The 17,884-nt window shown below is 39.8% G+C and overlaps 1 protein-coding gene across 4 annotated transcripts in view; it reads left to right on the top strand.

The window, feature by feature from the left end:
• The first annotated feature begins 640 nt into the window (after nucleotides 1-640).
• RNF145 (ring finger protein 145) overlaps nucleotides 641-17,884 on the top strand; it is a 70,271-nt gene continuing 53,027 nt past the window's right edge. Inside the window, exons 1-3 of one of the 4 annotated variants that reach the window (XM_032625852.1) lie at nucleotides 641-1,000; nucleotides 7,539-7,742; nucleotides 16,312-16,420. In XM_032625852.1, the coding sequence (XP_032481743.1) occupies nucleotides 7,559-7,742; nucleotides 16,312-16,420 (293 nt within the window). In that variant the 5' untranslated portion in view covers nucleotides 641-1,000; nucleotides 7,539-7,558. The remainder of the gene's footprint in view (nucleotides 1,001-7,538; nucleotides 7,743-16,311; nucleotides 16,421-17,884) is intronic. The other 3 variants (XM_032625855.1, XM_032625853.1, XM_032625854.1) reach the window with 3 other exon arrangements.

The raw sequence follows: 17,884 nt of genomic DNA on the forward strand, positions 1-17,884 counted from the left end.
GTACACTGATCTGTTTTTAACTGTGGACTAAAAGACAAACACATACTACTTGATTTCATACTACAGTAAAATTCTTTGAACAAATTCTTTAAACCAAGGGGTCGGAATTTTAAAATTACAGATAGTGAATAGGTCTAATTCATTTATTCATACATCCACTCACTTATTCAACAGAAGTTTATTGAGCGCCTATTCTGTGCTAGGCACTGCTGAGCCATCACAGATGTGGTCTCTGACGCTAAGGAATTGACAGTCTAGGCCAGTCAGTAAGAGGGTTAAAAAAAATTCTGGCATCATTGCTACTCTGCGGCTGCATCGGGTGAGGATCAGCCCTTCTAACTAACTCTCCCACGTGGTCCTGGCAGGTAAGTATGGGTGTGAGCGCGTGTGGCTCCTGATGTTTGGGGAGTGTGAAAGAGCACGTGTCAGAATGGCGCGTGTCACAGTGCGCGTGCAGATGTCGGCGTGGTAAGCGTCTCCATTGCGGCTGGAGCCCGCCTGTGTGGGCTGCGGGAGGCTTGTGTCTCCCGCCCACTTACCGGAGGCGGCGCGGGAACCACCCGGCCAGAGAGACTGCGAGTGACCGCGTGTGCGCGCGCGCGCCCGTGCGGGGGAGGGGCGCGCCGCCGTGGCAGCGCCGCGCGCAGGCGCAGAGCGCGAGAGCCCGGCCACAGCCGCCGCAGAGCGCCGGGGGCTGGAGGAGTGAACGAAAGAGGCTATGGCCGCCGCCGGCTGCTGAAGAGCTCGGCCCGCGAGCGCCTGCCGCCGCGTACGATGGTGACCGCACGGGTCGGGCCGTTGCCGCCGCCGCTGCCGCCGCCTCCCAAGACGCTGCATCCAAGGCCTGGCGCGGAGGAGCCGCCGCTGTGAGCCCCGCCGTCCCGGCCCCCGCCGCCGCCGCCCGAGGAGAAGAGGAGGGCAGGCGAGAGAGCCGGGGAGTTGCGGAGTCCGTCTGTCCGCCGGCGGCGCTGCCCCGCGGGGAAGGAGGCCGCAGCCTGAGGTGACCGAGCTGTCCGCCCCGGCCGGCCCATTCCTATCCCGGTGCCCGGTCCGCATGCCACATCCTCTCTTACCCCGCTTCCCCTTCCCTCCTCCCTTCCCCCATCCAGTCGCCCGCTCTGTCCTCTTCTCCCCCTTCTCCCCTTCCCCCGTTCGCCTCCCTCCTCGTCTCCCAAGCTTCGGCGGCGTCCACATCCCCTCTTCACCCGCAGCGCCTCTCTCCCCCTCCCAACCGCCAGTCCCTCCCGCGGTCCTCCTGGCCCCCCCTTAGGCTGTCTCCGACTCTGCCCTCCCCTCCCGGGGCCCAGCTTAGAGCCCCCTTTCCCGGCTCCCGGGCCTTGTCTGCCGCGTTTCCACCCTCCACCCTCCTGGAGGTATCTCTTATCTCCCCCGGCATTCCTAAGATGCCCTCACTCCGAGCGCTCCCCCATCGCCTCTCCAGTACCCCATTTCGGGGCCTTTTCTAAGCCCCTTCCTGAGCTGCCCCTTTCCTAGCTGCTCCTTTCTAGCTCCTTTCTTCCAGTTCCCACTTCCAACTTTCCTTCTTTTTCGTTTTTGTCCACTTTGCTCACAAGCTTCCCTCCCTGTTTTATTTCACCCTAGTCTTCTTCGGTTTACGCAGCCCCAAACTCAGCTTCTCCCCTTTCATTCGGTTTGAGGTTGTTTGGGGGTGCGGAAAGGCCTGCCAAGTCATTCTTCAATTGGGGACCCATTTGCTGTGCATCGCGTCTGTCAGTCCTTTTTTTTACAGTAAAAGGGGTCCTCATCCCTTTTTGTCCCCATCGCTTCCTCTCTCGTTTGCCATCCTTTCTGCATCCCCCTCCACTTATGCTTTTACCAACCAAGGACCCCGAGACCCTTGCCCTCCTTCATCAATGGGTCCCCTGTCTGCTCAGGGATGAAGAACTTCGCCCGTGTCTTTCTTCAGAATCTTTTTGGTGCGTGGCGCGGCGGAGCCAGCACCCTTGGCTAGACAGGAGGGGAGCTCCCTGGCACGGGCCTCTCTCCTGGCAGAGTTTTTGTGGACGTAATCCCTTAGCCCCGCGGCAGCGCCTGCTTTGCAGCGAGCTGGGTTGGGGTTACTATAGTTCAAACGCAACTGAGATCAGCAGGCGTGGGGGGCGGGGGAGGAGGTGCGGGGAGAGAGGAAGCGGGCTTTGCAGTGAGAAGGCATCAAAGATTAATGGATGGCTTTGCATCTCAGTCTGCAGTAAACAGGAAACTAGTTTGAAAGGAAAGGAGAGGGACTGTGTGTCTTTTTATTTTTTAAAATACGGACTGTGCAGTTCTGGTGAATCTTGAATCCTGCCCAAAGGATGAGCTGTCGGTGCTGCAGTCATGACCCAGGCTGAGTGCCCAATGACAGAGATAGCAGTTTTTATTTCCTCTGTCTGGCTGCTTAAGTTGAAGGATGGCCCTTGTATTCAGAGTGGACTCCCTATCTTTGTCGATTTGGAGATGACCAGAAACCACAGAATTGCTAGTAGTTTATGTGGAAATCAGGTACATACAAAGTTAGCTAGCAATGAGTGGGAGTGGGGAGGACCAGCTATATTTAAAACGTGTGCCAATGCTTATGTAAGAAGTGCATTCTTTTCCCTGGTATCTAAGTTTTTGGCTGAGTTTACTTATGATTTTAGGTTTTTGCTCTGCCCTCTGACATTTTCAGGGATATGGACAGCCAGAAAATCTGTCTTTCTGAAGATTGGCTTTAGCTGATGGTAGAATTTTGTTTTGTTTTTCAAATTGGATTGGACAAAGAAAGGGGTTTGATGATGAATGATAGTTTTTCTTCTGTGCTGAGGGAAAAAGGTGTAAAAACTTTCGGCATTAAATTATCTGATACTCTACTGAATAATTTTAAATTGGATTACATGGCATTCTTTGTTTTGTCCAGGAGATGTGAATTCTGTTCATTTTTTGGGTAAGATAACATTTTCATTTCTTTTTCTTATTTAACATAATTCTTCAGCAGATGAGAAGAGCTATGACTTTAAACTTAGGTTTTTTCATATTGTTGATGATTTGTTTGATTTCTTCATATTCAAAACCAAAATGTAGTGTTTTCAGGGAAGTGTAGAATGAGGCCCCCTGTGTGTCCTAACCACAAACGTGAAGGATGAACTGTGCAATGTTATACTTGTACAGGACATTCTTGTGTTTGTAAGTAGCAATTTGCTGCTTCCAAGCCTGGGAATGTCATTTAATGAAATCGTTTGGTCCTCTTTTTGGTTAGCTTTTGTTGAGCCTTTTTTTTTTTGCCGTTATTGGAAAGAAAGGATGGATTTTTTTTTTTTAAGCTGTTTTACTGTGTAAAGCACCTATGAGTCGCATTTAGTTTTCGTTACTTTCTGAGATGGTGTGGTGGAGTGTTACTTTCCCAGTTCTTTCCACATTTCAAGGAGGAAATTTAAAAATCATGCACATTTGTGACCTAGAGGGGTGGGATAGGGAGGGTGGGACAGAGACGAAAAAGGGAGGAGATATGGGGATATGCGTATACGTATAACTGATCCACTTTGATATAAAGCAGAAACTGGTGCACCATTGTGGAGCACTTATACTCCAATAAAGATGTTAAAAAAAAAGTCATGCACAGAAAGCAAAATGTACGTAACTGAACAAGGCAGGAGGTATCTTATAATATTTGGCTTTAGAGAGTGTCAGGCCTTTGAATTTTCTTTGCCTTCAGCTCTTGTGCTTATTTTCGAGGCTTATTTGGTATTGTTTTGGTTTTAAGAGAATTTTGAGCTCCCTCTGACTTACAATATGCTCATTAGCACTAACAAATCTAAGGAAAAGATAAATTAGGCTTGAACCAAACATCTTAGTGGTATAATAATCTCTTTACCCCAGTAGAGAAGGCTCCATTTTTATTTCATGTTTTTAAGTTAGTCATTTGGCACGTGTGAGTGATTTCAGGTATCTGCAAGTAAGATATATTTCAACATTTTGTTTAGGTGTTGGTTTAGTGTGTGGTGCTGGAGTGTGGTGTATGGTATTTATCTGTGATGGTCACCACCCTATCATGTGGCACTTCTGCTGTAGAAAGGTTCAAAATGTGTTTTTTTTTCCCCCCTCTTTTGTTTCCACAGCTCTTGTGGGTAACATTTTAGATTTGGTTTTCTATGTGTTAAATTTGTTTCCTCCATGTCCCTCCCTATACATGGCCAGTTTGCCAGCGATGTACTGAAATATCACTCATATACAGAAATAAATGAAACATTTAGTAAGCAATATATTTGTTATTAAAGGGGATATTTTGTTCTCTGCAGGCAGTAGAGTTTAGGGATCTGTCTTGGATGTTCTTCTGTATCAATAGCTTTAGGAACCCAAGATTTTCTTTTTATTCTTCTGTTTGTGAGGCAGGAGTAGTGGTAATTAAGAGGGAATGTATACCATTCTGATAATGGCCTTTTGTAATAGAAATATGGTCCTCTGTAAGAACTGGGAGCTTTTTTCCTTAGCATTTCAAATTTTGATTTCTAATGCAAGATTGGTTTAAATTTTTTCTTTACCCCTGTAAGAGCTACAATAAATAGTGAAGTGGGCACAGTTAAAAATAACGAAAACATTAAAAACGTACAAAGGCTCTAAGTCAGATGAAATACATATGGACCACGAATATTTTAAATTTATGTATGTATGTATGTATTTATGGCTGCGTTGGTCTTTGTTGCTGCGCGCGGGCTTTCTCTAGTTGTAATGAGTGGGGTCTACTCTTTGTTGCGGTGTGCAGGCTTCTCACTGCAGTGGCTTCTCTTGTTGCGGAGCATGGTCTCTAGGCCTGCGGGCTTCAGCAGTTGTGGCTTGCGGGCTCTAGAGCCAGGCTCAGTAGTTGTGGCACGTGGGCTTAGTTGCTCCGTGGCATGTGGGATCTTCCCGGACTAGGGCTCGAACCTGTGTCCCCTGCATTGGCAGGTGGATTCTTAACCACTGCGCCACCAGCAAAGTCCTGGACCACAAATATTAACTCAGTAATTGTCTCTTTTTGTTGTTGTTGTTACTTACAGAAGCAGTAGTGATTTATACTGGATTCTAGAATATGGAAAAATACTTTTCCATTATAGAATAAAGCCTGTCAGTGATATTTTTACCTAGGTCCAGTCACACTGGTGACTGGTGGTTTGTGAGAAAAATCTATCATTTGTGTACTTTGTTTTTTGCGGTACGCGGGCTTCTCACCGCTGTGGCCTCTCCCATTGTGGAGCACAGGCTCCGGACGCACAGGCTCAGCGGCCACGGCTCACGGGCCCAGCCGCTCCGCGGCACGTGGGATCTTCCCGGACCGGGGCACGAACCCGTGTCCCGTGCATCGGCAGGCGGACTCTCAACCACTGCGCCACCAGGGAAGCCTCATTTGTGTACTTTGAAATGAACCCCAAGAGTGCATTCAGTTATCAGTTTGACCACCAGAGTAAGTAGTTACTTTCTGTGTATTTCCTTAAGTCATCTAGTTAGATTAGGCACATTACATTACACTTTTTACCAAGAATTTATTTTTTCAAGTTGGCTGCTCCCCACCAAATAATACATGGGTATACTGAAACATTTGGCAAACAGAAAAAGATAGAGGGGAATAAAAACCACTCCAGGGCCACTGTTGGAAGGATGTTAATGTGAATATTTTGGTGTATTTCTTCCCAGAATATATATTTTTTTCTTTATGATATCATGAGCTTTGAGAAATTTAGGTTCCTAAATGGCATAATTTGTAATAAATGTTGATTAGAGATTTTATTTCTGAGTGCTTTTTTCTCCTTAGGACACAGCTATTTGGTTGTGATTCTCTCACAATATTATCTTTTTCTTATGTAGGAAAATTATTAAAGCAGTCTTGTTCTTTTAAAGTAATCAGAATTATAGTTCTTATTTATAAAAATGTTAATTCTACATTGATAGGATATACATAACATTTGGGTAGTGGGAATGATATATAATAAATCAGTTTTTAAGTGATTGAAAAACTTATATTAATCGTTTGCTAAGTTGAGCTGCCTTTTTTTACCCCAGCTATCTGAGCTAGGAAGCTATGAAAATTAGAGGGTGAAATGGAAATACTGACAAATATTTAACCATAGCATAGCAATCTGTCACTATAATTTTCTTCAGAAATCAATGTTTTCATTTGTCCTGTAATGTCTGAAATTACTGCCAAAGCTAGAAGTGTGTTTTGCTTTCTCAGCAAAGTTCTTAAAAGAATATTGTCAGAGCCAACAATCTAGAATTATCATTAGTCCTAAAATTGTCCTTTACCACTTTAGTTTGTTCTGTTCTCATGTCTATAATTCCTTGGATTAATTTGCAGCTGTATCATATAAAGCAGTATTACGCCAAATTGTCCTTTTAAATAGTAGATTGTCTGGGAGATCCTTCATTTCCTTTCTTTTTTTTTCTTCTCCCCATTCCACCACTACTAATCAACAGCTAAGCAAAGACACAGGCTGCAGACTCACAATGCCTGACTTCTTCCATGTGCCAGCATGTTTGTGTATCAGGGGAAGAATTTAATGAGCTTTTTCCTACTTTGAAGGCAGATTGTGGGAATTTCAGACTAAGAATTTAATTTTAATGATTCAAGGAAACAATATTGCAAATAATGTTATCTTTACCTATATCATGAGTTCTCTGAACTGTATCTATATCACGTAAATTCAGTACTTCAGTTTTGATTTTAAGTAGTAAGGAAAAGGATAGACTACGAGAAGCTGTGTGCTAAATGTGCAATCATGAAATTCTTATTGAATAACTTAGGCTTTTTCATGTAATAACTTATTTAAAATTTGCCCTCTTTTTTAAAAGCTGCATAAATCTCAAAGATCTTTATAGGAGTGAATTTTTCTTTTCAAGGTAATTGGACAAAGGTTACAGTATTCTTATAGGGTGTTTTGTTAAATGCCTAAATTTGGAATTAGGAGCTTTTTTTTGACCATGTCGTGCAGCTTATGGGATTTATTTATTTATTTATTTTTGGCTGCGTTGGGTCTTCGTTGCTGTGCGCAGTCTTTCTCCAGTTGCAGCGAGCGGGGGCTGCTCTTTGTTGTGGCGTGCAGGCTTCTCACTGTGGTGGCTTCTCTTGTTATGGAGCACGGGCTCTAGGAGCACTGGCTTCAGTAGTTGTGGCACGCAGGGTCAGGAGTTGTGGTGCGCAGGGTCAGGAGTTGTGGCGCACGGGCTTAGTTGCTCTGCGGCATGTGGGATCTTCCTGGACCACGGCTCAAACCTATGTCCCCTGCATTGGCAGATGGATTCTTAACCACTGCGCCACCAGGGAAGCCCAGGAGCTTTTTATAAACACATTTTGAGGTCTGAACATTTCATCAGAGTCTTAAAGTTGAGCAGACCTGAGAGAGTCCATGTGAAAACACAATACAAAGCTTATTTCCTAAATATCTAGGAGTAGTAGATGTGTCTAAGGAGCTTTTTTTACATTGTAACAGTTTTTGTGTAGTATGTGAGAATCCATTAGATTGATAAGAGGATATCTGAAAGCTATTTGAGGTGACTTATTTTTATATATTGTATCTCCTGAATTTTAGGTCTGCTCCAAGAAAAAAACATGGCTGCAAAGGAGAAACTGGAGGCAGTGTTAAATGTGGCCCTGCGGGTGCCAAGCATCATGCTGTTGGATGTCCTGTACAGATGGGATGTCAGCTCCTTCTTCCAGCAGATCCAGAGGAGTAGCCTCAATAACAATCCTCTTTTCCAGTATAAGTATTTGGCTCTTAATATGCATTATGTAGGTAAGTGTCTACAGCATCTTTCTTAAGCTTCTAGTGAGCATTCTGATTTATTTTATGTCTTTGAATATTCTTAAATTTGGGTAAAATGAAGTCCTTTTACATTGAGATGACAGTAATATAGTCGATGGGTATGAATCTTGTTTATAGTCTTATTTGTCTTACAACTGCACATGAATTATTAGGGGTAGAGGAAAACAGGTAGTGTTGGATTTATTTTACTGTATGAAACTAGAAGGCAGAAGAAAACATTTTATTTTTTAATTTAGTTTTTTCTTCTAGGTTTATAAGATATAATTGATGTACATAGAAGAAAACATTTTAGATTTTAATATGAATAAAATAAATAACAGGAAATACCTTTCCAGGCATTTGGCCTGTTCTAATTTGTCATTATTTTGGGGTTTGGTAGTAATTCAGAAAGTAAGCTTTTTAAAATGCAGTATTTTTATTGTTCTAAAACATTAGTATCATTTGAAGATAAAGTATTCATTTCAGTTAAATGAAATATGGAAAATGATATTATAATATTAAAGTACTCCTTGAAATATAATTGATATGATTTGGAGTTAGTGGTAGAAATAATGTGGAAAGAAATTAGAGTTAAAGGTTAAAGAAATTAAAGTCAAGAGATACAGGCAGGAAGCAGATAAAATCCATCTGGAATAAAAGTCATGATTCTTAATTTCTAGGTTAGTTTTTGTTTTATATGTAATGATAGCAAGAATATATTTCCATTTAACATTGCTGTTTTATAATTCAAGATGTGGTGTGAATGATGTACTGTAGTGGTTTTATTAATATTTTTATTATTAGAATTGTCAACAAGTATATCTTTTTAAAATTTGTGAAGGTTATCTTTACAAAATTGTTAAAGGTTGTCCTGTCTCTATGAGACTTATTTTAATCTATAAAAGAACTTTCTGTGTTTCAGAGCTTAGCCCTGAGAACCCCTTACAGCTCTAAGAGATTACCAAGTAAGCCATTGTGGGAAGGAGTATGGTATAGTAGAAAAGACAGTGCACGAGAGGCAGAACATCTGGGTACAATAAACTCATCTCTCTTAGTTGGCACTACCTTGGGAAAGTCTCTGAAATGAGAAGGTTCATTTATGCTGCAAAACACTAATTCTCAGCCCTTTATTCAAGGCTTGTATGTTAGCCAATATATGGAAAATAATTCCAGTCTGTAGTAGAACAGTTGGGTACTTGGCTTAGAGTTTTAGCTTGATCAGCTAAAGTAATTCGTACTGTGGTTTTAAAAATGTGGTTATCGGGGCTTCCCTGGTGGCACAGTGGTTGAGAGTCTGCCTGCCGATGCAGGAGACATGGGTTCGTGCCCCAGTCCGGGAGGATCCCATATGCCACGGGGCGGCTGGGCCCGTGAGCCATGGCCGCTGAGGCTGTGCGTCCGGAACCTGTACTCCACAATGGGAGAGGCCACAACAGTAAGAGGCCCGCGTACTGCAAAAAAAAAAAAAAAAATGTGGTTATCATATGTATTATTTCTGAATAGATTGAAATATTTATTATAAAAACAGCTGCCTAATAACCAGAAACATCAATTGCAGAAATTGTATGGGTCCTAGTACAGTTGTAGTTCATACTCACCAGCTTATAACTTTGGGAACTCAACTGAGCCTTCTTTTTTTTTTTTTAAGAGTTTATTATTTATTTAAAAATACAGTTTTATGCAAATAAAAACAAAGGACAGATCATTGGAATTTCTTCCCTCCTTAAGGAAAGACATCAATACTTTTACAAGCTTAGCCTCATTCAGATAGAATTTGGAGGCTTTCAGTCGTCTTTTATTCTTATTTATTTATTTTTCGTTGCTGCCTGTGGGCTTTCCCTAATTGCGGAGAGCAGGGGCTACTCTTCCTTGCGATGCGCGGGCTTCTCATTGCGGTGGCTTCTCCTGTTGCGGAGCACGGGCTCTAGGTGCACAGGCTCAGTAGTTGTGGCACACGGGCTTAGTTGCTCCACGGCATGTGGGGTCTTCCTGGACCAGGGCTCAGAACCCGTGTCCCCTGCACTGGCAGGCGGATTCTTAACCACTGCACCACCAGGGAAGCCCCAATTGAGCCTCCTTAAATACATTTAATTACATGCTATGGTGGAGTAAGCTCAGTGATTACATGAGTAGATATTTTCAGCTTGAACAGTTTTTTGGTTAGAGTAACCTCTGTGTCAGTATTATGTAGTGTTTATGTAATGTTCCAGTTTACAGAATTTAACCCTTAAATAAATTTTTTAAATTGGTAATTTATGGTTCATAAACCAAAAAGCATAAAAGGTACACAGTGAAAAGTGCCTTCCTCCTATCTCTGTTCCTCATCCACTAAGTTCTCACTTTGAGTCCCAACAAGTAGCTCTTTTTATTTCCTTGTGTATAATTCTACGGATATTTTTATGCATGTATAAGTAAATATAAAGATATATTGGTATATAAATGTAAGTATAATATAGAAGTACAAATGTATATATTTCCCTTTTTAGTACAGATGATAGCATAATACTACTCTTCTGAAACTTTTAACTTAATGATGTATCATAGAGCCATAACTGCTGTTTTTAGATATTTACTGTTTTTTTATGTTGACACTTTCTGTTCTGCCAAATCTTAAGATTCTGATTAACTGTTGAGGCCTCACTCTCCCCCCAGCCCTCCAATTCTGTTTCATAGTGGCATAGTACCCTTGTATGGCTGTACCGTAATTTATTGCACGAATTACTTCATTGGAGGAAATTTTAGATAGCTTCTGTCTTCTGCTGTTTCATCTAGTGTTGTACTAAATAATTTTGTATAGCCATCATTTCAACAGGTGCAAATATAGCCTTGGGATAAGTTATTAGAAGTGAAACTGCCGGGTTAAAGAGTATATATACATTTGTACTATTGACTGATACCGCTCTCCATAGGATTTTACTGTTTTGTACCTCCACAAATGGTGGATGAGAGTTCCTGAAATCCTACATCCTTATCAAAACAGTTATCAAACTTTAGTATTTGGCTGCTCAGTAAGTGAAAAATGGTTGTTTTTTAATGTAGTATTAATTTGTATTTCTCTTATGAGTGAGATTGAATTTATTCACGTGTTTTAAAAAAACGTATTTCCTCCTCTGAGAGTTGTCAGTACATGTCCCTTGCTCACTTTTCTATGGGTTTGTTAGCCTTTTCTTACCAATTTATGGGAGTTTGGTATAAGGGAAATAAACCCTGTGTGATGAGTTGGAATTATATTTTCCAATTTCAGTTCTCTTGATTTTGCTTAAGATTTTTTTGACATGCAGAATTTATTTTATGTGATTGAATTTACCATTTATTCTCTGTAGCTTTAGGATTTTGAATCAATTTAAAAAAGCCTTTTCTGTTTTTGAGTTTATAAAGAATTGTCATGTTTTATTGCATTATTTTTGTTTTTCCATTTTTTACATTTAAGTCTTTTGCTCCATTTAGAATTTATCTGCTTGTACAGTGTGTTTTATTTCATTTCTAAACATTTTTCTGTTTTTTTAGTTTCTTATTATTGAGGATTTAGGTTATATTTTACTCTCTGATAGAATTAGTCTCTTCATTTTTCTTTATTTCCCTCTCTGAGTTTTTTTGTTATTATTAGTTTTCTATATAAACTTCAGAATGACCTAATCTTGTTCCAAAAACAACCCTGTTGACCTCTTTGCTGAGATTGCAAACTATTAAAATTTTAAGTTAGGATGAAGAGAGAACTTAAGGATGCTAACTCTTCCTTAACACAGAGAGACTTGCTATGTTCAGATTTCTTCTGAGTCCTTCTGGGGTGTTTTAAAGTTTTCTTTATATAGGTCTTAGGCTTATTGTTAAGTTTGTTCCTAGGTATTTTATCTTTTTTATTACTATTATAAATTTTTTTCCCCTTTATAGCCTCTAATTGTTTGTTATTAAGAGCTTAAAAATCAAGGTGAGCAGTGTTAATGTTTGTGCTTATGGAGTATAATTGTACCTTTGAACTTAGAAGCTTTCCAGTGTTGGTTCTGTCTGAGAACAACAAAGAAAAGTGACTGTCCAGATGTAATTGGTGGAATGTTAATTATAGAACTGTTTTGCAGCATATAAGATATAAAAAGGGGAATAGAAATAATATTGAAAAGGAAGAATGGGGCCATTTGTGAAAAGCCTTGAATACAGATGTTAGGTGTTGTGCTTAATTTGGTAGCTAATGATGGGTCAGTAGGGAATTTAGAGCAGGTGAGCTGCATCTTAAAATTGATTAGGCAATGTTGTATAGGGTAATGGGTTGGGGAGGGGAGAAACTGGAGGTAAGAAGACCAATTAGGATTTTAGGCAAGAGGTAATGAGAGCCAGAGTTAGCATGGTAGCAGTAGCAAAGGAAAGAGTGGATGTGAGAATAGTTCTGTTGTAACTACAGTCACTAAAATCATTAGTGACCTAACATGTAAAACTCAGACTTCATTTATATCCCTATTCTGCAGACCTTTCCATGTTTGTGAAGCTGTTGACCACTTTCTCTTTCTTAAAACTGTTTCTGGATTCTTCTAACTTATTGACCATTCTTTCTGACTCTTTTGCTGTATTTTTTTCTTTGGACTTCTTTATTCTTGATATTCCAGAATTTGTGTTTAATTTTCATCTTCTGTTGTTTGGGTGATTTCACATAGTTTTGGCTACAAATCTCTATCTACATTTTTCACAGCTTTTTTGAGCACCTTAGTCTATGGTAGTGTTCCTCCTCTTTGATCCCATGGTATCCAGTTCGTACCTCCACCATAGCACTTATTGTGCTGAATTCTAAGGGTCCATATGCTCATCTATCTTCCTAACTAGATTGTTAACTCCTTTAAGGTAGGATTGGGGTTGTCTATTATCTCAGTATTCCCAGTACTGAGCTAGTGCCTGATGCTGAATAAATGAATTTCTAACTACCGTTAGATATCTCCACCTAAATATTCCACAAACACCTCAACTTATTCCTGAACTCATCATCTTTACTTCAACTCAATCCTCTTCCTTCTTGTGTATTTCCTGTCTTAATAGCAAAGCCATCCTCTCAATTATCTAAGCTAAAAACATCAGAACCATCTTCACTTCCTTGTTCTCAACCACTCACCAGTAGATTACCACTAAGACCTATTTGAATATGTATCTCATAGCTGACCCTGCCAACTCTATATTCAAAGCTACTGTTTTATTCCATGTCCTCATTTTTTCCCCCACTGCTAAAATAATCCTTTAAATAGCAGAAATTTCTATATTTTGTTAGGAAGATTCATCAGTGTTATTTTAAGCAGGTCATCATTTTTAAATACTGCCAGTCTTGCTTTTTAATTATGCATTACTGTTGGGTTAGCTTCATCGTTATCAATTTAGTTTGTTGTGTTCTGTTTGGATAATCCTGTAGCATGAATAGTGATGCATATTTGCATCAGCAGTAGTTTTGTATTTTTCAAATAATTAGATTATGTATACAGTTGACCCTTGAACTGTGCAGGTCCACTTATATGTGGATTTTTTCAATAGATACGTACTACAGTACTACATGATCCACAGTTGGTTGAATCCATGGATGTGGAACTGTGGATATGGTGGGCCAACTGTAAAGTTACATTCAGGTTTTCTACTGAAGAGGAGGGGGAGGGGTTGGTGCTCCTAACCCCGGCATTGTTCAAGGATCAACTGTTTATTGTAGTTCAGATGATTTATTCCTACTGCTCTTATATCAGCATAAGTATTCATAATCTCTCAAAAATCTTCTTGTGTGATATATTTTATTATCACAGAATTATTTTTTCACTGGATTGTGAAAATGGGGGTATAGGTGAGCCATAGGGTTTTTGTTGTTTTTTGTTTTCTTACCTCACCAAAATGGTATCTAAAGGATCTGAGAACATTAGCCCAGGCTAAGCTCCTTATTATCATATTTTAGTCTTTATACTGAGGCTTTAGCCACCAGTTCTATCAGCATCATCTCCCAGTACCCTCCCAATACTCTTTCTGTTTACACCAGAATTTAGTCTAGCCTATAGAATTTACTGTCTCCTGAAAATATCCTTCGTGCTTTCATGGCTTTTGGACCTGCTGTGTTCTTTTTTCTTAGAATGTTTCCCCCTTTTCTTAGCCTAGTAAAGATCCTTTCATTCTTTGAGGTCCAGGTCAAACTTAATCACTTAACCATAGCCCTTCTAATTTTTGTTTAATAGAGCACCAGCAATGTATCATACTTTTGTTCTTGTTTGTTTTTTCACTAGACTGTGAATCTTATTTTTTCTTTGGATTTTCCATGTCTAGGAATGCATATGGATCATACTTTACACATAATAATGTTGGCTGAATGACTGAATAATTGAAAGAATGAATGAAATGAGTATGTTCAATCTAGAGGATTTGGCAGCTCATTTTATGAGATGTGCAGGAGAAGGGAAAGATAATATATGGAAAGGAAAATGATAGTTCATTAAAAGTCAAGAATTTAAGGAAACGTTTCGTGCAATAGACTGATTAGAAAATCCTTCAGCCACAAACAGTAAAAATGCTTGCTAGATATAATAAATATCCTTTTAAATACTTCTAAGGTCCTGTGAGATAGGGGTTAACATAATTATTTGGGGGAAATTATTTTAAGAAGTGAAAAGCAAATAGAAATATATATCTCTGGCTTCTGCTGGGTTGTTCTTGAAGTTAGGATGTGTGGGAAGTCTGTAGTCTCTAGCACCACTCCTGTTTGTTTAGCTTTGAGTATGATCGATTCAGCCCGAGCGAGACATTAGGTGCTAAGAAGGGACATCTGTGCCCTAATAAAGACTCATTCATAAGGGGAAAATAAACTAGGATCAGATTTTTGCAAGACATAGAATGTTACACTGAGAGGTTCAATACTTTTGAAGGTTTTAGAGCAAGAGGGCTGTCTAAATGAAAGTGATAGTTTTGGGAATATTAAAAGCATAGGATGGATAAGGATGGGAAGAGACAAAGAAAAATAGCAATTAGTATCAATAAATTATTACATTACAGAGCGGATTAAGATGGGGCATAGGGTCTGGAAAGGAGGGGTAACGTAAGAGATCTGTTGAGGAAGACTCAGTGGGACTGGATGATAACAGGGGACTCAGGTTTGAGTCAGAGTGAATGGGATTTAGGAGAGTGAAAGAGGGTGAGGTGAGCTAGCTTGTTGAGGGAGGAGGATTTGTACTCATTGTATATGAGGACATTTAAGTGGAGTATATCTCAGGCATCATGAGCTACGAGATGTCTACTTAGAATAGGAAATGATTAAAGGTTTTTTGCTTATGTAGTGGGTTCTCAGAACTATCGCTGTGTCATCTGGAATGGTATATTTGAAACAAGAAAATAGATTCTTTGAGCTAGATACTTTATATAGAGAATAGAAGTTGTTCAGGAACTAAATTTTCTATGTTCACTTGAGAGGGTGAAAAGAAAGTAGAGAGGAGGATTTAGAGAGTAAAAGGAAATCCATGTCACAGAGCCAGAGAATAAGTTTTTTTTTTTTTTTTTTTTAAATGAAAGCTTATTTATTTATTTATAGCTGTGTTGGGTCTTCGTTTCTGTGCAAGGGCTTTCTCTAGTTTTGGCAAGCGGGGGCCACTCTTCATCGCGGTGAGTGGGCCTCTCACTGTCGTGGCCTCTCGTGTTTCAGAGCACAAGCTCCAGACGCGCCGGCTCAGTAGTTGTGGCTCACGGGCCTAGTTGCTCCGCGGTATTTGGGATCTTCCCAGACCAGGGCTCGAACCCGTGTCCCCTGCATTGGCAGGCAGATTCTCAACCACTGCGCCACCAGGGAAGCCCTAGAGAATAAGTTTTGAGGTCAGTTGCTTCAGATGCAGGGACAAGGATTAAACTTGAGTCTTAGATTTGTCAAGTAGGTAATTGTTGACTTTCAAGTTTCTTTAGAGAAAAGAAAAGGGGATTTGTAGAGGATCTAAGATTGTAAAGGGTAGAGAGGGAATAATAGTTAGAAAATAGAGGCTTTGGTACAGATAATTTATAACATTTGTCAGTGGAATGAGAAAAATAGGTAACAGGAAAAGGAGAAATCTGTGGAGAGAAGTTTTTCTTTAAGACTAGGGAGAAGAGCCCTTCACATCCTTTGAAAAGAGAGGTGAGGATGGTGTCAGGGGAATGATTGAAGATATAGGAGGTAGAGGGGTCCTTCGGAGTTGGAAAAATAAAATCTGAGTCACAGAAGGTGCAGTCATAGAGAGGGACAGTAAGACACTCAGTTCTTCTTGGACTAGAGAATGAGAGAAATGGCATAGAAGAAATAAGGAGACGAGGAAAGGTAGATGGTGGAGTAATCCTCTTGTACCTTTGGGTGATATATGTGATTATAGAGTAGAAAAATCTACAAAGGAAGTGAAAAATGCTTTATATTTTTAATAGAAAAATCCATACTGATTTTGCTGTCCTAAACTTGCTTTGGTAGTGAAGTAAAAAAGCTCAAAGTTGTTGAAACCTAATTGGGAAGTAATTTACTTCAAGCTCTTTTTTTTGTTGTAATTAACTGGAAGACTAAATTAGAATCGAATTTTATTTATATCTCTCTTAACTTCTACTACAGGTTATATCTTAAGTGTTGTGCTACTAACCTTGCCCAGGCAGCATCTGGTTCAGCTTTACCTATACGTTTTGACTGCCCTGCTCCTCTATGCTGGACATCAAATCTCCAGGTAAGAATGTGAGCCATTTTTGAAATGTATCACTGAATTTAAAGTTTTCCTTTACCAGTAAAATACTTTTCATGAACACTGTTAAGAAACTGAGGCTTTGGTAGGTATCCAAAACAGATTTTTATTTTTGATACTTGTTTTCTAAATGAATATTATCATACAGGATTAATAGCTGGGGTTATGTCTCAAAATTTTTTTCTGCTTTTACAGTCTTACTATGAAATGGACCTTAAGGGTATGTTTACAAAGATACCCATGAGCTTTTCTTTATTACCTGAGAAAAGACTATCCAAAGACAGGCTATAGGAACTATTTAACAATTACGGACTTCATTACTGCCATCATTTTAGGAAGTCAGTTTATGATGCATGAGTTATCAGCGTAAGGTGCAACCATGTATATAGTGGATGATTGATATTATAAATTATTTCATGAGGTTAATTGTATAGGTCAGAACTTCTGCCTCTTTAGAAGTATTGTCTGTTTGTCTTGGTCTGCTGGTCCTAAATTTTAAGACTCTGGTCTGCCAATGAATATGAGCTTCTTACTTTGAAACAATATTAATATTGTTAATATTGTTAACAGTAAATGTAATGGGGTAGAATAAGTTTTGTGGGTACAATACGTCTTTTGTTTTGATTGAAATGTATAACTGTAACAAAATGTACTCCCAGTTCTAAGAAGAGTGGCAGTTACTTTGCATATATAACAAGATATAATTTTCTAGAGGTTTGAAACACAGATTTTGGTGTACATTTGAAATTTAATCTTAGAAATAGCATTTTTGTATGACTAGAATTGAATGGTTGACTTTTAAAAAACCTTTTTCCCCCTGATTATAAAATTATACTGTTCACTGTAGGCAGTTTTTGGGAAATATAGAAAATTTAAAGGCAGTAGCAATCACCTGAAATTATACCACCCTGAGATAGACCTGTTAAGATTCTGTTATTTCCTTCCAGTTTTTTAATACCTTCCACTTTTCACCACTTCATTGGGTACAAAAGAGTGACAATTACTAACAGTCACTGACTCTTGGTCCTCTTGCTGAAGCAGGACCGCCATCTTCCTTATTTCATCTAGTTATTTCCTGAAGTCCCCCAAATATTTCCCAGAAACTCAGTCTTCTCACATTCCTCTCCTCTGTTCCTATCTGGTTGATTTCATCTGCTCAAAATGGTACCTGGAGGGTGGCATCTTACTCTTTAACTTCTGCGGCTATCCTTGCCCAGGGTATGTTCTTGGATGTCAGAATTGCAAAATATGGAGCTGCAAGAGCAGTGCTGCGTGTTTGTAATTGTCACAGTGTTTCAAATCAAGCTGCTTTACTCTCGGCTTTTCTAATTTCGTGTCACACAAGTATGTCCCTGTGTCTTAGCCTTCTTCACAGGACCAACTTGAGCCTTTTCCTACAGCATCTTTCTCCATAGAGCCTAGACTAGGAGTCCAAGGGCCAGCACTGAC

This window comes from Phocoena sinus, chromosome 3 (genome assembly GCF_008692025.1).
Source record: "Phocoena sinus isolate mPhoSin1 chromosome 3, mPhoSin1.pri, whole genome shotgun sequence".
In the NCBI taxonomy this organism is placed as follows: domain Eukaryota; kingdom Metazoa; phylum Chordata; class Mammalia; order Artiodactyla; family Phocoenidae; genus Phocoena; species Phocoena sinus.